Source organism: Capricornis sumatraensis, chromosome 14 (assembly GCF_032405125.1).
Source record: "Capricornis sumatraensis isolate serow.1 chromosome 14, serow.2, whole genome shotgun sequence".
In the NCBI taxonomy this organism is placed as follows: domain Eukaryota; kingdom Metazoa; phylum Chordata; class Mammalia; order Artiodactyla; family Bovidae; genus Capricornis; species Capricornis sumatraensis.
The window spans coordinates 75,629,622-75,656,445 of record NC_091082.1 but is presented as its reverse complement, the minus strand read 5'-3'; the positions used below and the strand labels follow the sequence as shown (position 1 = coordinate 75,656,445).

The following is a 26,824-nucleotide window of genomic DNA, read 5'->3' as shown; positions in this document are numbered from 1 at the left end:
GGAGACCAACACTCTGAAACTGGCTGGATTGTGTTAGTCTTTCTGTAGCCTCTCTCAGCTGTCTGAAAACCTCTTGTATATCAGTGGGAACCCTGAATACAGTCATGGTCACAGTATTGGAGAACAGGGGAACAGAATATTTGCATGGCATTAGATATAGTCTAAGAAACATTGTTATTATTACTAAGGTTTTATTTTATTATACCCCTCTTTATGCCCATTATTTTAATTTCATTTGTACAGAGGAATAGTGAAAAATGGTAGAAATATGCTTTGTGAACAACTTGCAAAGGAATTTAATGTGTTCGAAGTGACAAATGCTGAGAAAACTAGAGAAGCAGGATGGACACTACTTTTGTTGACTTATCTCTGTCTCCTTAATTTACATATTTTGTACCTATTTTGGTCTTTGTGAAACTGTAGAACCCTATTCCTGGTCCTATAGTCTTTACATCCTATATCTGCGTGCCCGGGGAGCATTTTTGGATTGAGATGGTGGACAAGGGAAAGATGTGGCAAAAGCTGCCTAGGAAATGTGTGCCCTTCATGAGAGTCTTTTGGAAAAAAAAAAAATTGTGAGTTTTTTAAAGGATCTTGGAAAATAACTGCTATAGTTAAGTAGAATACATAAAAATAGTCTTTCCTTCTGGGTACCTTGTGACAAGTAAAATTAGCCACTAAGTTAAAGCGACAGCCCCATCTGGGAAACATCAGTTGTTTACTTTTTAGAGCCTTCCCTCTTGCTATTAGATGTCTCTACAGATAGGATTTGCACTTAATTTTCATATTTTTGCCAGGAAAAAGCAAGCAGCATTGCTCAAACTTGAACCTTCTCATCTTTCTATTAGGCTATAAATCTCCAAAGAAAACAGAGATGTACTTCTCTTAATAGACACCCACTGTCTGATGCCTTTCTCAAGTCTGCAAGTGCTACTCCAAACGGGATTAGAATTCAATTATATTTTTGTATTGGACTTCTTTGAAGACAAATTTAAAACCGTACACTTCAAACCATGGTGTTATTAAAGTAAAAGGAGTAACTTTTGGAATGTGATATCTAAATGTTTAGGATACAGGTTGTAACATTGGTGTAAGTATTAGGAGCATCTCAGAAGCAGCAAGAGATGATGAGATGTGGTAGTGCAGACAGCTCTGAAGCAGAGTGCTCATCCTCAGGGAGTGAGCATGAAATTACATGCTGCTAGACCTTTTGCCATGGGAAGAAAACAGGTCAACCCCTGTTGCTTTGTATTTTTAAATGTCCATTTCTTACTTTTTATTTTATTTTTAATTTTTTGGCTTTAGATCTATTATGTTGCTATGGTCCTATGATTCTTTTTTTCTTTTTTTTAAAATCTGTAGTATAACTACCTTTGGACTTCCCTGGTTGCTCAGATGGTAAAAAAAAAATCTGCCTGCAATGCAGGAGACTGGGTTTGATCCCTGGGTCAGGAAGATCCCCTGATGAAGGGAACGGCTACCCATGTCAGTATTCTTGCCTGGAGAATTGCATGGACAGAGGAGCCTGGCGGGCTACAGTCTATGGGATCAAAAGAGTTGCACACAACTGAGTGACTAACGCTATACAAAGATATAGCTGCTTTACGATGTTGTGGTAGTTTCTGCTGTACAGCAAAGTGAAGCAGCCATACGTATACATCTATCGCCTCTTCCTTGGACTTGCTTCCCAGTTAGGGCACCACAGGGCATGAGTAGAATTCCCTGTACCCTACAGTCTGTTCTCATTCGTTGTCTGTTTTATACTAGTGTGTACATGTCAATCCCAGTCTCCCAGTTCATCCCACTCCCTCCTTTCCCCACTTTGTATCCATGTATTTGTTCTCTACATCAGTGTCTCTATTTCTTCTTTGCTAATAATATCATCTACACCAGTTTTCTAGATTCTACATAATTTCATATTAATATCCACGTCTGTCTGCCTCTCTGCAAATGGCACAATTTCTTTCCTTTTTATGGCTGCATACTTTTCATTTTTTGTATGTCATAATGTTCATGATATAATCTATTAGGGCATAATATATTTCTAATTCATAAATAAATGTAAATTTACATTTGCACCCACCAGTCCTTTCCACTGTTGGCTATACTGTATCAGAAGCATTTAACAACTACTAGTAAAGGGCAGCTTTCTCTGTGTATGTGACTGAACATAAGAATTCAACATTTAATGGTTTTTCTTCAGGAAGAACTCCCCCAGCAAATTTCAATCTTACATTTATATTTATGGAAGAATGCGTTTTACTGGCTGATTGGTTACCTTAGTAATTTGTGTTTACTCCTTCCTGATGGCCTTTTTTGTTCTTTTACTAATGCTCAACATTCTAGAGCTAAAAAAGACCTGGGAGCCACAGGTCCATTGTAACATTTTTGTTTTACATATGAATAAACAGACCCTCTGTTGCTAACTGGAGTTCACAGAGCAACTCTTCCTAAAAGATAAAAGGAGAAAGTATATTATTCAGCCAAGTATCATTTACTTGATTTTAACAATGTCTATAATAGTTTGTAGTCAAATTTGTAGAGGTAAGTTAAGTGTTACTCACTCAGTCGTGTCTGACTCTTGCAGGCTCCTCTGTCCTTGCAATTCTCCAGGCAAGAATATTGGAGTGGGTTTCCATTTCTTTCTCCAGGGAAATCTTCCTGATCTAGGTTTCAAATCCATGCCTCCCGTATTGCAGGCAGATTCTTTACTGTCTAGACCACCAGGGAAGACTGGTAAAAATTATATTTGACAGCTTACTCTTGGTTTCCTATATTTCAATTCTTAACTTTTGTCATGTTATTTCTCGTTTGATGAGAAGTCTGAATTGATAAATTATTAAATCATGCTTGCCTTATAGGCCGAGAGTTAGATCTCATTAAAATCGAAGAAGTTATATTAATTATATAGAAATGTGTGAAAGATTAACCTCTACTTATTTAGGCTTGCTTATAAAACTTGTTGTCTAAATCCATGATTTTAAAAAATCACTATGGGTTGGGGGATGGGCAAAATAGGTGAAGCTGATTAAAAGGCACAAACCTCCATAAAATAAATAATACAATAAATAAGTTACAGAATAGGGAGTATATTAACTAATATTATAATAACTTTAGTGACAGTCTATTGTCATGATCATCTCATTTTTATATATATATATATAAATGTTGAACCACTATATTATACACCTGAAACTAATGAAATGTATGTCAGTTATATATCAGTAAAAAATTAGTTGATGATTCTTCAGAAGTGAAGTCAAATAATTACCTAATTTAACATAATTTAACATTATTTTTCAAAGTTAGCATCCTCTTTAATATATACTGTTAGGACTAGAATAAGTCATGGAAACCAAGAAGTGCATTTCTACGAACTGATAGACATTGCCCAAAGAAGTCTTTTTGTTCTTGTTTAGTCTCTTAAGCCTTGTCTGATTCTTTTGCAACCCCATGGACTGTAGCCCGCCATGCCAGAAGTCTTCAGCAACACTCTTTTGTAAGCCAGGTTAGTTCATAAGAGATAATATGATTGAGTGAAAGCCAGATATAAATACATAGTTTCACAAAGCAATGTCCTCACATTAGATACTTTTCTAATAAAAACCAAAAATTGTAACCAAAAGTTTAGATGTATTCTAAGAAACCCTTATAGTTGATATTATGAGAACACATTTTTGTTCTGAGCATAAATTTACTTTGCCATCCAAATATATATTCTTAGAATTTGGATCAGTGAAATTTAGTATATTTAGTTGAATAATGAAACTTTTTTTGTCTCACATGTAGTTTTGAGTACTTACTGGGTTAATCAGGCTTTAGGCTTAATGTCATATGCTTCTCTAAATAGAAAAAAAAAAGGGAAATTAAAGCAGGTAAAACTGGCCTTCCAGCGCATTTACTCTTTCAAAACTTTATAGATTTTCACAGTTTTTGAATCTTTTGTCTTCATATTTTTTGACTTGGGAAAAAAAAGCATATTTGTTTATCTCATATTAAGAATTAAGTTTTCTTGGAATTATGTTTCCAAAGTCATTATTGGAAATGCAGTTTTTTGTAACCAAGCCATTGCTTTCTGTTATAACCAAAAACATGACTAATTTAGTGGAGTGCTCAGAGCTTGCTTAATGGAAGATGAGTTTATTATGAAAACGTATAAATCTCCATTGAAAAACCATGACAAGCATTTTTTGTTCCAGTTTGTCCTAATAGACAACTTCGAGAAAACAGTTACTGATGTGGTCTAAAAGTTTTGCAACTATTCAAAGGCCAGGTATTAAAATTGCTGTTTATTGGGCTGATCACTGAGCAGAGATTTGCCAGGAATTTAGCAAATGACAAGGAAAATATCTGATCAGAAGTGAGGTCAACTGAAGAAGAGTCAGTTCTTCAGCACCACCAAAGTGGCTCAGAAAATTTTCTCTGATTGAAAAGAGAGGGCTTACATGACTGTTAGGGAGATGCCTTATAGTCATCAGTCATATGTGCATTCATTCTGATGTTTAGTGAGCACGTATTCTATATTAGATAACTGTGCTTAGCACTTAGTGGTAATGATTGCACTAGTCTTGTTCCTATGGGACATAATGTTTGAAATCCAGGAGTAACAATTAAATAGGAAATCATTTTCTCTTCTTGATAGATCTGTGTGTTAAAATGGAAAAATTCTGCAAGACATCTGGTAACTCCCTGAATCAGCTGGTGACTCTCAGAGAGCTCAACTCATCAGAAAACTGAGAGCTATGTGTGTAACTAACTAAATGGGATTAGACCCAAGCAGTTCAGAAGTTAAGGACTGTAGGCAAACCAAGGAGTTATTTAACTTCTAGGATTCAAAATGGATATATAGAAGAATTTTAGAACACGTGGGAAAAAATGACAAGGAAAACATTGATTGACAGTTAATTCTCAGTGAGCTAGGGAGTAAATTGTACTAAGTTCAATGAAAAAGACTGCAAATTACTGTCTATTGATATATAGACTTAAAGATAATCTGTAGATGTAACAATAATGTACATCCTATATCCTATAGATTTCCATCCTTTTAAAGGATGAGTAAAACAATGTGTTGATTTTTCTTTCTTTATGATCATGAGACTGCTGTTTTTCTGATGGCAGTTTCTTTAGTCCTTAGACCAAGTACCTACCAGGAAATGGACAACTTCTTGAGTGCTGAAATTGAGAATCCCCAAATATAGGTTCAAATGCTAGAGAGATTTAGTTACCTTTTTTGGTCTTGTGGTTTTTTTTTTAACTTGATAGCATAGGGAAGGCTTGATTTAGTGGGTGAGCTGTTGTTTAATACTGAAGTCATATTTTCATTTGTAAAAAAGAAAACATAATTTACAGCATTATTGAAAGAGCCTCTTAATTCTTGCTGCATTAAGAAAAGACTTTATTAAGTTAAATTGGTTTACTATAAAAAAGGAAAATATATTAAAGCAGAAAATAAGTTTTTGCCCCTTAGTATTAAGACAGCATGCACCTGTGTCAGTCATGTCCAACATTTTGCGACCCCATGGACTATAACCCGCCAGGCTCCTCTGTCCGTGGGGGTCTCCAGGCAAGAGTACTGGAGTGGACTAACACCCAGCTTTCATGAATAAAAAGAAAGTCAAATGTATCAAAAATACTGAAATCCATATTTGATACCTATATTAAAATACAGACCCGTGTAAAACATGACCTTTATTTTCTTTAAAACAAAGTTGTATATTTTATCTATATTCTATAATATATATATCATTTTAGAAAAGCTGAGGAGAAACATGGAATTTGATCCATAATGGCTAAATCATTCTTTAAATCCTTATTTGTAAGTATTCTGTGAGTCAGCATCATCCAAAGAAAGAAAATTAAATTTAAGGGAGAGAGGGCAATGTACATTCAAGTGTTGTAGAGCAGAATAGGACCAACTTGTGGAAACTGTTGGCATGGGGACATAAGACAAGAAGCTACTAGTAAAACAGTGCTGACCTCAGACCCACCTGGTTTCTAGGTAAGAACCTTGAGGGAAAAAGAAGCACCTTGTTTGACGTAGCATCTCCAGCCCTAGCTAACTGTCTGCCATACAGTATGGATGGAAAAAAAGAAGGTGGGAAAATGGGAAGGACAGTAACTGAATGGGAATGATGGGAAGGACAGTAACAGGTCACAGGTGACATAGCCAACCTGGTTCAATGACAGGAACCCATGTTATGAAGCCAGACAAGCCTGAGTGTGAATTCTTGCTCTGCTGTCCTCTTTGCTGTGTGACCTGACAACTGTTATTATACTTACCCTACTGAGAGGATGGCTTGTCTGTTGGAAAATGGGGTTACTTACTATTGGGATTTTAGGAACCCAATACAAATCTTCCATCCTTGAGTTCTGAACAGACTGTGAGAATTATGGCACTTGAAATATCAGCTTAACTACTGATAAAAACATCTGGAGATATAGCCTAAGGCTCAATGACCAATTGGTCTTACTAAGAATCTTGTGCTAAAAAAAAACAACAAAGGAATCTTGAGCTAAATCAGTGGAAATAGGAGGAGTGGGAAGGGCTTCCCTAGTGATTCAGACAGTAAAGAATCTGCCTGCAATGAAGGAGATCAGGTTCAATCCCTGGGTCTGGAAGATTCCCCTGGAGGTGGAAGTGGCTTCCCACTCCAGTAGTCTTGCCTGGAGAATTCCATGGACAGAAGAATCTGATGGGCTACAGTCCATGGATTTGCAAAGAGTTGGACACAAATGAGCAACTAACACTTTCACTTTCATGAGGAGTGGAAACACAACGCCCCGTAATACCTTCCTACTCAAGTATTTAGTACAGCATGATTTCATTCAGGTAAGACCATCAGTAAATCTTAGCTCTCATTCCCTTCTCTCCATCAGCGTTTGAATATTCTGTAAATCAGCCGCAGTGATTATTAGCTAGGACTGGGTTATCTAGGACTACGAGGCCAAAATAAGAACCTCAACCAACAACTCTTTGGTACCAGATAGGAAAGGGCTCTGTTAATGCTGGAACCAGGTAAGAAAGGGATTGTTGTGGGACAGTGTTTGGGAAGCTCATCTTCGGAGAGAATGGGCTCCTAGGAATAATGCCAGACTGAAATTGAAACTTTCCTGGGCTTGATGAGCTTTATTAGGCTCTGGTGATTTCCTTATTGAAGTCTCAAGGAGAATAATTCCCGACAAAAATGGCGCCATCTAAAAGAGGCCATCATGTGAGAGTCAGAAAGAGGCTTATTTTAACTATTTCTAAAAGTTTATAAGATTCCCCAAACCTTGGTACCTCCACCCCTCTTTGCTGTTTTTATTACCATCCGCCTGCTGTCTTGTAATGATCAGCCAGAAAGCTCTTAAAATGGAAAGGACTTGCGTGCATGATTTCAGTGGCAACACAGAACATGGCAGTGAGGTGCCAGATGAGGAGGGAAGAGCGGGTTGTAGCAGCCCACAGGCCACGTCTCAGGAGATGGGCAAGAAAGGAAAAAAACAATGGAGTGGTGGAATGCAGATGGGAGTAGGGGCCAAATAGGGAGGGACTATGCCAGGACAGAGAGACTACGCTAGGTTTTTTTTGGGGGGCGGTGGGGAGGGAGGGTTAGAGTTGCTTTACAATGCGTTAATTTCTGCTGTACAGAAACGTCAATCAGCTATATGTATACGTATATCCCCTCTCTCTTGGTCCTCCCCTCTCCCGTCCCATTCATTTAGGTCACTGAGCTGAGCTCCCTGCACTATGCAGTAGGCCCCCACTAGCTAGCAAGAGACCCATGTACAGATTTCTTGAATGTGTGGAACTAAAATTAATGCTTATAATTACATTTTAAAAATATTTCCTAATTAAAAAAAAACAACTTTTTCAGCAAGTTATCTTGACATTATAGATTTTTAAAATTTGGCTAAGATCCTTGAATCTAATAGATTGAATACTGTGAAAATTAATTCATAAATCTTAGATATTAGAACGTGTAAAGGTTTTGTGAGTATTGGATAATACTTGTATATACATTAGCTTTCCCTGGATCACTTGACTGCCAGTATTTCATCTTAAGAGTGGCAATTAAGAGTGAAAAAACATCCCCCAGCCCACACTACCCCCAGCCTAGAATCCACTAAAACTTGTGGGATGAACATTTTACCCAAATATAGACCTTTTAGTGATTAAGTTAATTTACTCTTTTCAAACTGTGACATCCTGTTTATAAGAAAGAAAACTTATAAAAAGTCATCTTGAGCATGAACTAACTTCTAAAATCAACATTTTGGTGAACTTATGTGTTAAGTGAGTCACAACTATTTGGATGAGGACTTTCTGGTTTTGAAAGAGAAAGTACTTGGGGAAAAAATGTCATTTTGGTTTCTTTGAAATGGAAACATTTAAAAAATGGAATTCACTAGTGAGCCTATCATGTAACGGATTTCCACACACATTTCCTAAGTCACTTCTGTGAATTTGTAGCACTGCATCCCCCATGGGCCAAGTCTTCACCATCCCAAGATGCATTTAGCCTTTATAGTCCTTCCCAGAAATGATATTTTTAAAAATGCTGCACAGGGTAATTTTTTTTACAATATTTTGAAGGTAAATATTATTGACTTTATAAACTGAACCTTGAAAATTTTTCTTTGTCCCCAACAATGGCTGAACTTCTTTCTGTTCCTATTATTTGCCTGATGGAAAAATATTTTCTTTTACTCTGACCCTTTAATATTTGAAAATGTCATTGTGGGTAACTCACAGTCTAAGTTATAGAAAGTATGTTATATTCAAATTTTTATATTTGATTTTTAATGTATACTGGCTGTTTATTAGCTGTTCTTCTGAATATACAGGTGGAGTTTTTTAAATTATGTCCACAACCCCTGTTTAAATATCCCCAGTCTTTATGCTTTTGATTCTAAAATCATTACCCGCTCTTCCCTGTTGTGTGTGTGCTAAGTTGCTTCGTCATGTCCGACTCTTTGTGATCCCATGGGGTGTAACCCACGAGGCTCCTCAGTCCATGGGATTCTCCAGGCAAGAATACTGGAGTGGGTAGCTGTTCCCTTCTCCAGGGGACCTTCCCTGACCCAGGGATCGAACCAGCATCTCCCGCATGGCAGGCAGATTCTTCACTGTCTGAGCCACCGGGGAAGCTGTGCCCTGTTCAGTGTTAGATTTGTATTTAAGGATCCTGCTGCTTGTCTTGCCTGTTGGTACCTCAAGCACTTCAAAATTGTTTTGCCCCAGTTTGAATGGCTTTTCCTTTTATTGTCCCTGTTCCTTCTCCTGTGTTTGCTGTTGAATTGCTGGTACCATACACCCAATGAGGGTCTCTGGCCTCTGATCATGCTGGAGCCCTTCCTTTCACTCACCACACCAGCTAAGTAGTCATCAGTCCCTGACGATTCTGCCTCCGATCTCTTTTCTCTCCATCACAGTCTGACTCTGCCTCAATCTTTCCTTAGCTAGCCCAGAACAAAGTTTCTCACTGGGCTTCCCTGCCAAACTTTCCCTCTCTTCCCCTAGATCTTTCTGCGCATGTAAGTCAAACACCAATCTGCCTAAAAACCTTTCCCTACGCCCCACTGCTTTAAGAACAAAGCAGTGTTTGTTTGTTTGTTTGTTTTTTCCTAGATTCCTCTCTTCTACCTGTCTATTCTCCTGACCCCCTTCCAAATGTCGCTTTAGCTGATACTGGCAGCACCTTTGCGGTCTTTGCTGCTGTGTAAGGGCTTCCTCCAGTTGCAGCATGTGGCCTTCTCGTGTTGCTCCAGCTCAAGCTCTGGAGCGTGAGTGCTCAGCAGCTGCGCCAGGCTCGCTTCTCTGTTGAGGCATGTAGGATCTCACGTCCCCAACCAGGGACCGAACCTGTGTCCTCTGCATTGGAATGCGGATTCTAAACCTCTGAATCACAGGGGAAATCCTAGTTCTTTGGATATGTCAAATGTTTTCACACTAAGTTTTTTTTCTGTTTTGAACCTCATTGTTTGACTCACCTTCTGTCTTCTCATCTACGCCCTTCCAGAAGAAAAATCATTTCTTCTGTGTCTGTCACAGTGTTTTTAATTCTTTTTTGCTGTCCTTTGATATGTCACATTGTGATCAGTTGTCTTTGTGAGGCTTTCTCAGGCTAAATTATTAATTTCTCAAGAGAGAGACTGCTTCCCTCTCCTGTGAAAAGTATAACTGTTTTGAAACTTTAAGTTTCAAACATTATTAAGTTTGAAACTTAGTAAGTGCCCTATTAATATGTGCTAAAGTTGGGATACATTGAAATGTATTCAGATTCTCATAGGTGCAATTACTGCACCAAATAAATGGAAAAGTAACAAAGATTAAAACAGAAGAACTCCATTGCCATTTTTTTTTTCCTTGAGAGTAAGGGATTTAAATTTATGACAAACATGGGAATTCCCTTGAAACTTCAGATAATAATGAATGGCAGTATCACCTGAAAATTGCGACTTATTCAAATTAGACCCACCAAAATATTGTCACTGGCATTTGTTATCAATCCATTGTATTGATGATTTTAAAGTTAGAACTAATTTCTGTCCAGGTTGTCTTTGAATTGATTGGTTTGCATGTACTGATTGGCTAGCATGAATTGATGAGAAATAGGATAAAAATACTAAGCTAAATGCATGCTAAAAAAGTATCAACTCTGTTCCCTATCGCAAGAGAGGTGGAGAGAAAACTAATACACATAATAATTAAGTGCTAGACCAGTTGAGATTCATTACAATAAACAGAAAGTAACATGGGACAAGGAAAAATCATTATTACCTGAAGAAGTAACAAAAGGTCTTATTAAGAACTTATTATATCTGAAACCAATATAATACTGTAAATCAACCGTCAGTTCGGTCGCTCGGTCATATCCAACTCTTTTCGACCCCATGGACTGAAGCACGCCAGGCTTCCCTGTCCATTACCAGCTCCTGGAGCTTTCTCAAACTCATGTCCATGGAGTCAGTGATGCCAGCCAACCATCTTATCCTCTGTTGTCCCCTTCTACTCCTGCCTTCAATCTTTCCCAGCATCAAGGTCTTTTCCAAAGAGTCAGTTTTTCGCATCAGGTGGCCAAAGTATTGGAGTTTCAGCTTCACCATCTATTATACTTCAGTTAAAAATGAATTAATTTGAATGGTTCTTGAAAAGTAGATAAGGATTACATGCATGAAAATAAGGAATTCCTTATGAAGTAAACAACACGGATCAACTGATAAGATTTCTGTGTTCTGAAGGCCAACATGCAGTTGATAATTTCAGTAGGAATCTATGTTGTTTATTTCTATAATATGAAGTTATTCTGTTCTGCTTTGTTTTTGTCTCACAGGTGGATCAGATATTGAGTACCTAGACTTCTATAAGCCTGTCGTGTGGTTTTGGATCCTTGTAGGGCTTGCTTACTTCGCTGCTGTCCTGAGTATGATTGGAGACTGGCTCCGAGTGATATCAAAAAAGACAAAGGAAGAGGTGAGAAATAAAAATGTGTGTAAAAATATGATTCAATTAATTCAGGAAAGGTTACTTTTAATGTTTTTTAACATTTTTTAACATTAAATATTTACTAATTCATTTAAATATTTAAAAATATTTGAACATTACTTAAAATTTTTAATGTTTATGTTTGCTGTGCATTTGCTACAGGAGGCTATCAATCATATAAGGTGCAATTCATTGACTTAACCAAAACTTTTAAATACTTGTCCATGTCAGATGATATCTTGGTGCTGAGAGTAATTTGTAATGAAAAAAAGATGCAGTTGAAAATATTTGCTTCATTATTTCTTTCTTTCCTTGATTTCCTCAATGACATAGAGTAAATTTTATTCCATAAAGAGACAGCAGGAAATATTTGTGTCAAGATATCAGTAGCATGAAAAAGTGAAGGTAATATATAATATTCAGTTTTCATTGTATTCAATTGTTTTCTTTTCTCCTAGGTCTGTATAAGTGTGTACACATGCACATGTACACACACACATGTATTCCCCAAAGCTGTTTGCATTAGAACCCATTACCCTCAGATTTCAGCTGTTCAAAAAGATATCCTTTTATCTTTTTGATGCAACTGTATATACAGAAATGACCATTAGAATTTTTGACTCATGAGATTTTGGAAAGTTTGAAATTTCAGTCTTGACTCTGAAATTTTTTATAGTTTGGAAGTTACATTTTAATTTATTTTGAAAGGTCCATAAGTACTACTAGTTTGAGTGTGACAGAGTAGTGTTTTTTATGAATTCTATATTTTTTGCTTCTGGGTCTTAGCCAATTTACTAATTTTTTTCACAGCACAACAAATTCATAAGACTTACAAATATAGTATCCACAGTCTTCCTTTAATTATCCCTTCATTTCATTATCTGGTGAAATTATCCCTTCATTTCATTATTTATAGACCAAGAGACATCAGTGTCAAAATCGTTGACTGATACAGCAATTGTGATTCTTTAAACATACACCCAAGAGAAATAGACTAGGATAATAAATGATAAAATTAATTTCTCTCTACAAACAAGTATTTTCTTTGAGCACATCAAGTCATATCAGTTCAGTTCAGTTTAGTCGCTCAGTCGTGTCCGACTCTTTGTGACTCCATGAACTGCAACGTGTCAGGCCTCCCTGTCCATCACCAACTCCTGGAGTTTACCCAAACTCGTGTCTTATAATTTCTTATTAATACCCAAGGTGCTTATGGTAATTAGAAGGAGCGTAAGTTATCCAAGATTTCCCTTCTTGGATACCATATTTTTCAGTTGGTAATTCATATATTCAGTCTGTGTATATTAATCTATATCTTAGTTATACCATAAAACCAAAAACTTTATTATAAACAAGTCAGCAGGACAATATGGTTGATATTCTAGTTTAACTCATGTGAAAAGTACTTTGAACAGGACCTCAACTGATTTGCCTCCGTCTTATTGTGTGTGTGTGTAGCCGGGGGGAGAAGGGGGAGTGAGAAAGGGAGGGAGAGAATAAGGTGGATGGAGAGGGAGAGAATTAAGGTTATTTTAACTTCAGTGTACATTTAAGGATCTTGAGATGCTAAGGGGGACAAAAGAAATTATAACTAGGAAATATGCTAGATAACATAGCTAAAAAAGGAACTTTCAAACTTTTCGCATAAGGTGGCATTAAAATGCATTTTTAAAACACACACACAAACTTTTTTTCTAAATAAAATAGAGTCAAACAGAGAATATGTTAGATAGTTTAAAATGTATTGTTTTGTGGAAATATCTATTTCCACCTACACATATACAATAAATGTGGTATATATTATATATATACATACACAAACACACACATATATATGTATGTATACACACACACACACACACACACGCACACACTAAGATTATTATGGATCACACTCCAAAAGTTTGAAAGCCACCAAGGCATGTCTAGTCAAGGCTACGGTTTTCCCAGTAATCATGTGTAGATGTGAGAGTTGGACTGTGAAGAAAGCTGAGTGCCAAAGAATTGATGCTTTTGAACTGTGGTGTTGGAGAAGACTCTTGATAGTCCCTTGGACTGCAACGAGATCCAACCAGTCCATTCTAAAGGAGATCATTCCTGGGTGTTCTTTGGAAGGATTGATGCTGAAGCTGAAACTCCAGTACTTTGGCCACCTCATGCGAAGAGTTGACTCATTGGAAAAGACTCTGATGCTGGGAGGGATTGGGGGCAAGAGGAGAAGGGGACGGCAGAGGATGAGATGGCTGGATGGTATCACCGACTCGATGGACGTCAGTTTGAGTGAACTCTGGGAGTTGGTGATGGACAGGGAGGCCTAGCGTGCTGCGATTCATGGGGTTGCAAAGAGTCAGACACAACTGAGCGACTGAACTGAACTGAACTGATTGTTAAAAAAAAAAAAAAACACAAACAAACAGTGCATTTGCTGATAGGACTAGCTAGTACAAAGTACTAGCACATTTTTTCCAGAGCATTGAGATAATCATCTGTATTACTCTCCTTGGGCTGCCATAACAAGGGTGACTTAAACAGTAGGAATCTGTTTCCTCACAATTCAGGAAGATGGAAGTCTGGGATTAAGGTGCTGGTTTCTGGTGAGAGGTCTCTCCTTGGCTTGCAGGTGGTGCCTTCTTGCTGTGTCTTCACAGGGCCTTGCCTCTGCACACGTGCCTGCAGAGAGAAGGTTCTCTGTCGCCTTCCTCTTCTTACAGGGATACCAGTGCTGTTGGATTAGGGCTGCACCCTTGTGACCTCATTGAACCTTAGCATGTGTCTGACTCTTTGCGACTGCAGCCCACCAGGCTTCTCTGTCTGTGGGCTTCTCCAGGCAAGAATACTGGAGTGGGTCGCCATGCCCTTCTCCAGGGGATCTTCCTGACCCAGGAATGGAACCCCTGTCTCCTGCATTGGCAGGCGGGTTATTTACCACTAGCGCCTGGAAAGCCCCACTGAATTTTAATTACCCCCTTAAAGACTCTGTCCCCAAATACAGTGACAGTGAGGATTAGGGCTTCAACAAAGGACTTGCTGGAGGACCGGATTCAGGCTGTAACACAATTGTTTCAAAGAAATTTAAATTTCTACATTAACTGGCTTGTTTAATATGAGAAACAAGTTTGTTTGCCTCCTTTTGAATGATCTTCTTGATTCTCAGCCAGAAGTGTGAGATGTATCATTGTGTGTTTCCAACACTGAAAAGTAGAAAGCTCTTTTCTTCTTTTACCATAAGTCTTTTGGCTTGTCCCTCGTCTTTGGAGTGACATGTCCTTTCTGGTGACTGCATCTGGAGAAAGCTCACGTGAGGAAAGGCCATGAGCAAGTTTACGGAAACCCTCTGGAGCTGCAGCTGCTCCAGACAGTTGAGCCAATTGCAATGGAACTGTCACTTTGAGCAGATGTGTGTTTTCTAATTTGTAATCCAGTTTAGGAAAATGACAAAAGTGGGTCACAAATTCAACAGAGAATGTAAAGAGAGGAAGGGAGAGGGGATTTATAATTGTGAAAAAAGAAAGAGAAAGACAATTTATAATTGTGAATGTATAGATTGTTAGGGCCAAAATTTTTATAGAGGAAATATGACTAAACATTTCTACAGCAGTGGAAAAAGATTATTGAATAAGTTTAATCTAGAAATAACTCACTAAAGTTAAATAATTAAATAAAAACCAACTAAATACATCCTAGGCGTCATCTTTACACACACAAACCATACTGGGTGACCGCTCACTATGTATTCAATTACTTTTTGTACTTAAACCATTCCAAACGCTCCAACTTTTAAAAACTGCCTAAATGTTCAGAAGCAACAAGAATATTTCCAGTTTTCAATTCCGTAAGAATGCTAAATAATTGTTGATAACTTGGAATCCTTGCTATTAAAAATGTCATTGGTACAGAACATTAAAAAAATCAAAATAACATTTTAGCAAATTTTCAAGTGGTGATACAAAAACACAAGCTTTCCCTCCCACAAAAGATTCTGGCTAATAGTAAGTTCCAGTCTTGCATTACTTTTTCAAAAACAAATCTCCTTAAATCATATCAGGTAAGTGCAAACAGAGCTCTAATCATATGTGACCTTATTTCTGAGTTTTATTTTTATCTTAAAGTCTGTTCTGTTTCCAATGAAGATTAATTTTAATGAAAATATATTTAGAAGTAAGGACAAAGTTTTTGATGAACATGCTGAAATAAAACATTGATACAGCTAATCTATCTGAACTGTTTGAAAGGAAAGGGTTCAGATTGAGAGAGTAGCATTGGCGTGTATATACTACTGTGTGTAGTAAAATAGCTAGTGGGAGCTGCTGTGTACCACAGGGAGCTCAGCTCTGCTCTGTGATCACCTAGAGGGGCGGGCTGGGGGGTGGGAGGGAGGCTAAAGAGGACGGGACATTCATATACATACAGCTGATTCACATTGTTGTACAGTGGAAACTGACACAACATTGCAAAACACTTATCATCCAATTAAAAATAGAGTTACTTGGAGCAACACTGTGTAGTTTCAGAAGTGTCGCATGTAATTATAGTTGATCTGCCTTCCTCAAGGAAAAGAATAATGACCTCAATGATTTTTCCATGAAGTCATATGCATCTCTGTAAAAGGATTTATCTGTTTCATTATATCTTAAGCTCTGATGGAGAGTAACAATATTCAATGCGGAGACTTGATACAACTAATTATCTTTTTCTGTGAAGCCATGTACCCTCTTTTGAGGAAATAATGTTTCCATTTAGAAAATAAAGATTATTTATATATTCTAAATAACAATAATACTGATATCTGAGGCAGGTAAAATAAAAAGTGACCACAAAATTCAGAAGGTAAATTCCTAAGCGGGCAGGGGATAGTGCGTCCTTATGTAGAGTTCAGTTTGCTACTGCTGACTTTCCTTGAGTTTGAAAGACCTGTAATTTCAATATCGTTCTTGTACTGATGTACAAGTACCACAGTTTGTTGGGATGGTCTTGTCCAAATGTGTGACAAGCACCACTTCAGCCCCTGTATCAGCTGGCACTGTTGTCTGTAGTGCCAGTGGCAGTCTGTTGTTGCTGGTTGATGGCTGAGTTGTGTCTGACTCTTTGCTACCCCATGGACTGCAGCATACCAGGCTTCCCTGTCCTTCACTATCTCCTGGAGTTCACTCAAATTCATGTCCATTGAGTTGGTGATGCCATCCAACCATCTCATCTTCTGTCATCCCCTTCTCTTCCTGCCCTCAGTCTTTCCCAGCATCAGGACTATAAGTTGGCTTTTTGCATCAGGTGACCAAAGTACTGGAACTTCAACTTCATCAAAAGTCCTTCCAATAAATAGTTAAGGTTGATTTCCTTTATAATCTATTGGTTTGATCTCCTTGCAGTCTAAGGGTCTCTCAAGTGGCACTGTAGCTAGCCATACTGAATGAATACCCAAGAGTTGCTTTTTTTTTAACCAGTGAACTATGATGTGCTTAGTTCCTCAGTCACGTCTGACTCTTTGTGACCCCATGGACTGCAGCCTGCTCCTCAGTCCATGGGGATTTTCTAGGCAAGAATACTGGAGTGGGTTGCCATGCCCTGCTCCAGGGGATCTTCCCAACTCACGGATGGAACCCAGGTCTTCCACATTGCAGGCAGTTTCTTTACCATCTGAGCCACCAGGGAAGCCCTTTTTAACTAATATCATTTCTTTAACCTCTGAAGGTGTTTGTGCAAGTAACATTCACTTGAGTAAGTTGACCTTATATTATATTACGAAAACTCCCTTTGATTAGGAAGCCCTAGTGCTAAGCAGCCTTGAAAGACTGTTCCTGGAACTTGTATTTGGCTCCAGCATTGTGCAGGGACCTGAGAACATGGAGGGACATAATTTTCTTCTGCTAATGACCTGGCCAACAGCATTTGGTCTTCCCTGGTCTTCACTCAGGGTGGTAATGCCTCCTGATAGTGAAAAAGCTGGGATTTAACAGCTCTTTATCTTGTCTAGAGATGGAGAACTAAAGAATAGTTGCAGCCTGAGCCTTGGAAAGCTTACAGAAGAGTACTTTATCATTAGGTCTTATGGGAGAAGTGCTTTTAAGATGAAAGGTTTCATATGCCTTTTGAAATAAGTTAGACTTTATTCTGAAAACCTTAGGGAGCCATTGAAGAATTTTAAATAAGTGGAATGAAATATCTTGTCAACAGGAAGGCAGATGGATTATAAACAAAGCCTGATGCTGATAAATCAGTCGCAAGATTATTGAGATTATTGAAGGAATCCTGGTAGTGCAGAATGAAGAGTCTCTGGTGGCAGCAGAATAGAGATGAAAGTAAGAATTTCAAAATTATTTGGGGGATAGAAGAGATAGGTTACCCTTTAGCCGTGGACAATAAAGAGAAAGGGGGGATGACATTCATGATTTTAGCTTTGGATGGAATTACAAAACACAGGAGAGAGAGATATTCTGAGTAGACGAGAGGAATGAGAATGTCATTTTGGACATATTATGATTGAGGGCTGTGTTGGACATCCAGGTAGCTCATCAAGTGTAGAGAATTGGATATGCAAGCCTGGAAAGTAGGAAGGATGGGAGTTGCAGAGAGCTGGCTGGGTTGGGGCTGGGGAGAGGGCATTCATGACAACATGCATGACAATGGAAGTTCTGATTCTAGATGAATTCACCTAATGAAGACTTGGAAAGGAGCCAACCATAGAGCTAAAAATGGAACCTGGAATAAAATGGTTAAGAGGGTGGATGGAGAGACCATGAAGAATGGGGGAGCAAATAATATGGTCAAATAAATTGATTCATGGAAGGGCAAAGGCATTGAGGTTTTGAAGAGAGGATGGTTCAAATGATGGATTAGACTGGCTAAAGACAATGGGTAAACAAAGGAACCCAAGAGAAGATTGACACAGTCACCTAAAAAATAAATTAGTGAGAGTTCTCTGTGAGGTTGTGCTCCAAGACTGCCACTCCTGTAGCAGAAACTTTAAATATTTACCTCTGGATTCTTGGAGGAGGAAATGGCAACTCACTCTAGTATTCTTGCCAGGATAATCCCATGTACAGAGGAGCCTAGTAGGCTACAGTTTATGGGGTTGCTAAGAATAGGACATGACTTAGAGACTAAAAAACAACAATAAGCGACTAAGCAACAACAATAACTCTGGATTGTACAATACATTGGGTATATCCTATGAACATTCTTTAGGCACATCAAGAACAATTCCAAAGGGTAATATCCACAGAATATTTTATGGAAATGGGAGCATTGGAGCACAAGCAATAAAAAACTGTTGATTGAGCAGTGTAGCAGCGTTGACACTGGGTACTGCTGGGCATGCATCCGTGGTGAATATGGACAGTGTGGTGGGGTGGGTGGGACTGTGGAGAGACAGTGCCAAAGAGGCAGGAAAAGGAAAACTAGTCTCGTGGAGACCAGTTAGGGAGTTTAGTTAATGTCTAAGTAAGCGTTAGTCGCTCAGTCGTGCCCGACTCTTTGTGATCCCATGGACTGCAGCCCACCAGGCTCCTCTGTCCATGAGATTTTCCAGGCAAGAATGCTGGAGTGGGTTGCCATTTCCTTCTCCAGGGGATCTTCCCAACCCAGGGATTGAACCTGGGCAGATTCTTTACCTACTGAGCTACAAGGGAAGCATTTAATGTCTAATTTACTGCTAAATCACTCATTTATTCATTCATGTAAGAAAAGATTTACTAAGTACAATATGATGTACAGTATATTAGGTGCTGGGAGTAATTTTCCATCTGTGGGAGTTTGGGCCTTATCTCTTTATTGGAAAGGTTCCATAAGTGGTGTAATTCCTTATTTATAATGATAAATTAGCTTATCTTTATAATGATAAGTTAGCTCCCCTGGTAGGTTAGCTGGTAAAGAATCCACCTGCAATGCAGGAGACCCTGGTTCAATTCCTGAGTTGGGAAGATTCCCTGGAGAAGGGAAAGGCTACCCACTCCAATGTTCTTGGGCTTCCCTCGTGGCTCAGATGGTAAAGAATCCACCTGCAATGTGGGAGACCTGTGTTCAGTCCCTGGGGTGGGAAGATCCCCTGGAGGAAGGCATGGCAACCCACTCCAGTATTCTTTTCTAAAGAATCCCCATGGACAGAGGAGCCTGGCAGGCAGCAGTCCATGGGGCCCCAAAGAGTCAGATACTACTGAGCGACTAAGCACACAGTGATAAATTTACCTTTACTTTTCTTCTCCTAGAGGTGGAAGAGGGAATTTTGAAAATGAAGGCCCCTAGTCTTTGATTAATTTTCAAAATAGCCAATTTTTACTTTTTCCTTTACTCTTCCTCCTTCCCTCCTCTCCTTCCTTCCTTTAATTCTCAAACAACACACCAGACTTTATAGTTGTTGCTTTGACTTCTAATATATTTGGAGGAGGAGTGGTATATTTTTGTTTTTTTCTGTTGAAACACTAAAGTCATTATGAATGACTTGAGTTGGACTGTGGGCACAATATACACTGATTATAAGACATCTCCGGTTTATATTTTAATGCAGATGACTCTTCTTCGTCTAAAGGGTAAGACTAGAATAAAATAGAGATGGTATCACGATTATTAAAGTGAGACTAAAGGGCCCTCGTCTTCTGCCCCATGGGGAGGGAGATGTCCCTTACTATGCTTTGGGGAGGGCTTTCCTGGTGGCTCAGATGATAAAGAATCAGCCTGCAATGCAGGAGACCTGGGTTTGATCCCTGGGTTAGAAAGATCCCCTAGAGGAGGGCATGGCAACCCACTCCAGTATTCTTGCCTGGAGAATCCCATGGACAGAGGAACCTGGAGGGCTAACAGTCCATGGGGTCACAAACAGTCGGACACAGCTGAGCACAGCACAGCCCGTGCTCTGGGGGAAAGATCAAAGCAGACTCTGAGCTTCATCTGCTGGTTTATATTTCACTGTACCTCACTGCGCCATGGAGAAAGTTTCTTCTCTTTTTCAGTCCTACCCTCAGCTCAGCAAATCATCATCTATGTAGTAAATAGGCAATTGGAAAGGACAATAAAAGAACAAATAACATTATAAGACTTAAATTATGCTTTGAGATAACAGTAGCTCTCAGACACCAGGGCATGTCTAATTTCTAAATGAACTTTGTGGACAGTCATTTTTTGAGAACCCAGTCCCCAAGTTGTGTCTCACTTTCATCTCAGTTTTGTGGTGCATACTGTGAACCTTTATGAGTCTAATGTTAGGAAGGTCTTAGAAGGGAAAATATATGTTAAAAACAAAATAGGGTTTGAAGTGGTCAAAATGGAAATACTTTCCTTCTAGAATATGCTTCACTTCTTTTTTTAATCTTAAATGAGATAAAAGTGTTCAGTTGTCAAATAAGAATCACTAAAAAGGAACCTGAAGCATAGGGAGGTGAAGACTTACCTAAGGTTATACAGCTAGTACGTGATAGAATCAGTAATCAACCCACATAGCTTGACTGCATGGCCTAGCCTTTTGGCTAAACTTTTTGGCTAAACTAACTTTTTTTTTTCTATACTGCCTCCCAAGTGCTCAAAAAAGTTGGTTATATATTGGGGTTTTTTTCTTATTATTTTACGTGTAGGTAATATCGACACATCAGAAATGAATACCCAACTGTGACCCATTTGTTACAGTGCAGCTACCGAGAAGAGCTTTGTGAATTTATAAAATCAGTTTGGTCACTGGTTATGTTATGATCAGTGAAATCTAAAGCTTTGAAATTCTTTTAAATGATTGTAAATGATTTGTATCCTTTCTAAAATGTGCATGGGCTTTGGAACCCTTAAAACTGAGATTGAATTCTGTCTTAACTATTTATTAGCTCTACAAACTTCACCAAAATATCTAATCTCTGTGTCTCCGTTTTCTGAGAAAATGCTATTTAACTCCCTTTATGGGGGAGCCTGGTGGGCTGCCGTCTGTGAGGTTGCACAGAGTCGGACACGACTGAAGCGACTTAGCAGCAGCAGCAGCAGCAGCAGCATGGGGCTGCTGTAAAGATTCAGTGGGTTGAGTGTGGGATGTGGCTAAATTCTTCCTGAATGCTTATTCTTTTCCTCATGGGTTTTCTGAAGGAATTAGTATCAAATTATTGTCCCAAATCAAATGACCTGTAACATTCAAAGACTATCGTCTATACGTCATGATGTATTGTTCTCTATAGAGTATAAAATGCTGTGAGTGCTTATGTGTCTAAACATCTTATCTGGTTGAAATGATAAAAACACAAAAGAAAAGAACTGTGTACTGCCTCTGTTCATGGGATTCTCCCAGCAAGAATTCTAGAAAGGGTTGCCAGGGGATCTTCCCAACCCAGAGATCCAACCAGCGTCTCTTATGTCTCCTGCATTGGCAGATGGGTTCTTCACGACTATGGCCACCTGGAGGCCCAAGGAACAATTAAGGTTATGTATATTGCTAGAATTTGATCATTATCACAGTGTCTAAAATAGTCTAAGAAAAAGGTGAATTAAAAGATTTCAAATATGTTGAATGTTCTCTGGACTTGAAAGCTAGTTTTTGCATTAAATGTTCCTTGTTTAGGCATAATCTACCTAATTACTGCTATCTTAATTCTTCCCTTGATTTAGAGCTAGAGATTTTCTGCTGTTCTGATGTGTGGACTGAGGTAGAACCCACTTATATTTTTCCTTTTATTAAACTGAGAGTGAGTAGCTCAGTTGTTATATTAAAAAATAAAACCATGAAGGAAGATTCTTTTTTTTTATGTTTTAGATTTTAGATTGAACCCTCACTGTTTATAAATTGTAACTTCTTTTTGCTTCAGTCATTTCACAGAACATCATCTGGTAATGAAAATGCAGAGTAATTTTTTCTTTTCATTTGTACACAGTAGGAAAATAACTTAAGATAATAGTTTTTGCCTCAAAGCACTTTATAAGTAATTTCATTTTTTTTTTTTTTAGCTAGAGAGCACATTATGGAATTTAATGTAACAAGATGTAATGTTATCTCTCTCTTTTGACTGTTTTGATAATGTCATCTGTTCTGAGATTTTGTGAGAAAAGTGACCGCCATGAACTTGGCTTTCAAAATTGTTTTTGGACTTCCTTCATCAAAGTAAAGTATTGTACTCTCCTGTACTCAGGGCTAAAATCAATCACATCTTACAAAAAAAAAAAAGAAAATCAGGCCTATGTTTGTTGAAAACACAAGCAAGTGTGTTTTCAGAGATGGAGCAACACAAATAATTCACTTTTATTTCCTCCATGGATGGCTTTCTGAAAGAATATTAGTTTCTGGTCAGTCAGAGCTGAGAGTAGGTAGAGCACTTTGAAGTTTAATCAAGGATTTTTATTCATCTTTAGCAACAAAATATGGTGATTTGTTTAGTGTTTAGTGGACGGCATCCTAATTTTAATAAGGCAGTTTCATTGTCCCTGCCTCAGTCTTGATTTGAACCAAAAGAATGGCTTCTCATTAATGATATTTGTGCCTTTGCACATATACAGTAAATCTCCTGCTTTTGAACAAGGATGAACCCATTCTTCCTTCAGTAAAATTGTTAGTCATCAATGCTATTCACCTATTAGACAAGTTTTATATGTTATTTATTATACAAATAGTTCCATTTGTCTGTCCATCCAGACATATGGTAGGATTGCACTTCCTCTTGCCCTTGTGGTTGGTGAGCTATGGGAATAGTTCTGGCCACAGTTGTGGGGAAAGTGGGATTTAATTGCACCTGTGAGTCCCTCAAGGGCTTACCTGCCTCTGGCTCGGTGACCATAAAGATCACGGTGCTGTGTCAGCCTGGTCCCTGAGTAACCGCAGTGAGCAGAGCCTGATGCCCATGTGTCGTGGGGATTCAGCAGTCCTGAGGCATTAGCCTTTGTTGCCTTAAGCCACTAATATTAAGGAGCTGTTTGTTCTATGTTATAACCTCGCCTGTCCTGACTAATCCAGTAAAACGGTAAAATACAGTTGCTCTAACAGAGTTAAAGTAGCAATAATAATTTAGAAGATTTAAATTTTATGAGCCATACTCATATTTGGTGAATTTTGTATTAGTTTCCAAATCGCTGATAGGATTATGTTTATTATCTGCATTTATATTATTTAAGATATATTATCTGTATTTATCTTACATAAGACTTGCTAGTGGTTTTACTAAAATGGAAGCATCAAGTTAAGAGCTGAAGTAAAATAGAGCAACCTGCCTTTTAAAGAAAGTATAGGTGGGATTTAAATTACCCAGAGACCAAATATTCCTGTTCCTATTTAAAACAAAAAACACAACAGTCTCTGTCTCCCACTATTCAGGATTATGTACCCACTCAAAATTGGGCCAGTGATATTAAATCTGTTGTGTATGTAAGCTCTCTGAAATAAAGAAATTTGAACTGAAATTTAAGTTTCAAAAACCAGTGCATCATACCAGAGTAATCATAGATATGAAAAACACGAATCTCCTTATATAATATTATTTTTGAAATTTATTTGGTTGAACTGTTGACATTCAACTATTTTTGACGTTAAGAATCACAATTTCATATGATTGAACCTAATATTCTAACATTCAACTGTATTTCCAAACCAGTTTCTATAAATAATTTTCATGTTATAATTTATCATTAGATTGTGACCTGTACATTATGCAAAATCACATATGGCTAGACATTTCTGGTATCCTTTCTTTATTTAGTACTTGGCTAAAACTTTGCCAAATTCTATTTTTATTATGTATAGACTGTAGACTGATCATCTCAAGTCAAAGACAGACTCATGTATTGTACTCTCACATTCCCAGATCCATCCCTGTCACTTGTCAATCCAAACTGCAGCTCAGAATTTCCCTCTTCTCGCTCCCAGCCACGTCATAACTGCAGAAGTTCTCTCTGGGACTGCTTAACTGCATTCATGGTTTTAGACTCCTTACTCTGTTTCCCAGAAAGCAGCTAGTGTGGGGCTGAAACAATTTATATAGTTTTGTGGAAGGCTTGGGGATAACTTAAGGGAATTACAGAGTAGAAAAGGGAACGCTTTAAGCTTGGGCAATTAGACAGTATTGCTGCTAGAGTTCACTGGTCATCTTCGCCAAGGGTTCCCCCTTGGCATCTCACTCTTCAACCCCTGGCTCTGTAGCGTATTCCTGGGGTCTGCTTATCACCCTAGATCCATTCATTCTAACTGGGTATTCCTTATCCTGAGTGCAGGAACTGGGGCTTCTCAGGTGGCGCTATTGGTAAAGGATCTGCATGCGGACGCAGGAGACGCAAGAGACAGGGGTTCGATCCCTGGGTCAAGTAGATCCCCTGGAGTAGGAAATGACACCCCAAACCAGTATTCCTGCCTAGAAAATTTCATGGGCAGAGGAGCCTGGCACGCTGCAGCTTGTGGGGCCACAAAGGATCAGACACGACTGAGCCACTGAGAATGCGCGCGCGCACACACACACACACACACACACACACACACACACACACACACACACACACACACACACACACACACACACACACACACACACACACACACACACACAGGGACCAAACCAGCTGCAGACAAGTTGATGCAATGAAGAGAACAGACTAACAGACTTGGGACACAGGGTGGAAGTCAGGGTACAAACTGAGAAAGTAGCATTGACGTATATACACTGCTTAATGAGACTGCTCTGTAGCACAGGAAGTTGAGCTCGGTGCTCTGTGATGACCTGGTGGAGGGGGGAGGGGTGGGGGCAGGTTCCAGAGCGAGGGGATATATGCACACATATGGCTGATTCACAGTGTTGTACAGCAGAAACATTGGAAAGCAGTTATATTCCAATTGTTTTAAAGAAGCATTCTACTAAAATAGAAAAAAAAACAATTCAATATATACTATATACGTATATATGTATAGATATATATTACATGCATACACAATATATGCATATATACTCTCCCACAAATGGAGATGGCTGTTTAAATTCTTAAACATGATACTAGATATCTTAGCCTAAAGCAACTTCATTCTTCAGTGAAGATTGTTAGTAACTGTGGATCTGTATTTGACTGACATTTCTGTAGTTAAACAAAACAGACAGATAAATAGACAGGCTCACCAAGACAGTCATGCTTATAGTGAAAGGAGTTCCACTACAAAGATAAGCTCTAGCTCCAGAATATCAGGCTGCACATGATCCCTGAAATGTCTGTTTTTTCACCTGTAGAATTAAAAAGCTTCTTACATCTTGTAACTGTTTATCACTACCACACCTAGTTCATGACCACTCTGGTCTTTACTAGTTTCATAATCTCTCCATATCAGCTGAACCTAGTTATCTTTTAAGCAAAATGTTTCTGTGAAATGGTGGCTCAGACGGTAAAGCGTCTGCCTGCAATGTGGGAGACATGGGTTCAATCCCTGGGTCGGGAAGATCCTCTGGAGAAGGAAATGGCAATCCACTCCAGCACTCTTGCCTGGAAAATCCCATAGACGGAGGAGCCTGATAGGCTACAGTCCATGGGGTCGCAAAGAGTCGGACATGACTGAACGACTTCACTTTCACTTCCTGTGAAATATTGCCCTAAAGTTAGGTAGAAAATCAGCCATATTCAGAAATCTTACTATACCAAAGAATTTATTTCCAAAATTGGAAGCTGTGTGTAAAAATATGATGATGTTTTTCATGGTCTTTCAAATGGCAACCCACTCCAGTACTCTTGCCTGGAAAATCCCATGGACTGAGAAGCCTGGTAGGCTACAGTCCATGGGGTCACAAAGAGTTGGACACGACTGAGCGACTTTCCCTTTTCTCATACTTGCCAAAATTTGGAGTGTGTCTATGGTGCTTTCAGTTTTCCGGTGCCTATTTGTAAGAAGCTAAAATATTTCTGTTAGTGAGGGTGTTTTTATGTCATCCAGCATTTCATACATTGTTGGTGTGAATGTGTGCTCCATCATGTCTGACTCTTTGTGACCCCATGGACTGTAGCCCTCCAGCCTCCTCTGTCCATGGGATTTTCAGGCTTGAATACTGAAGTGGATTTCCATATCCTACTCCAGGGGATCTTTCTGGCCCAGGGATCAAACCCTCGTCTCTTGTATCTCTTGCCTTGGCAGGTGGATACTTTACCACTGTGCCACCTAGGAAAATGTCACACATACTCATCTTTATACATAAATACAGGGCTTCCCTGGTGGCTCAGATGGTAAAGAATCTGCCTGCAGTGCAGGAGACCTGGGTTCAATCCCTGGTTTGGGAAGATGCCCTGGAGGAAGGCATGGGAACCCACTCCAGTATTCTTGCCTGGAGAATCCCCATGGTCAGAGGAGCCTGGCGGGCTACAGTCCATGGGGTTGCAGAGAGTTGGGCATGACTGAGCGACGAAGTACAGCGCAGCACATAAATATATAGATATTATATATTCATC

General features: G+C 38.8%; 1 protein-coding gene across 1 annotated transcript in view; it reads left to right on the top strand.

Annotated features, from left to right (window-relative positions):
- The window catches only part of KCNK2 (potassium two pore domain channel subfamily K member 2), a 137,277-nt gene that overhangs the window by 80,344 nt on the left and 30,109 nt on the right, over positions 1-26,824 (top strand). Inside the window, exon 6 of the mRNA XM_068986289.1 lies at positions 11,316-11,455. Coding sequence (XP_068842390.1) covers positions 11,316-11,455 — 140 coding nt within the window. The remainder of the gene's footprint in view (positions 1-11,315; positions 11,456-26,824) is intronic.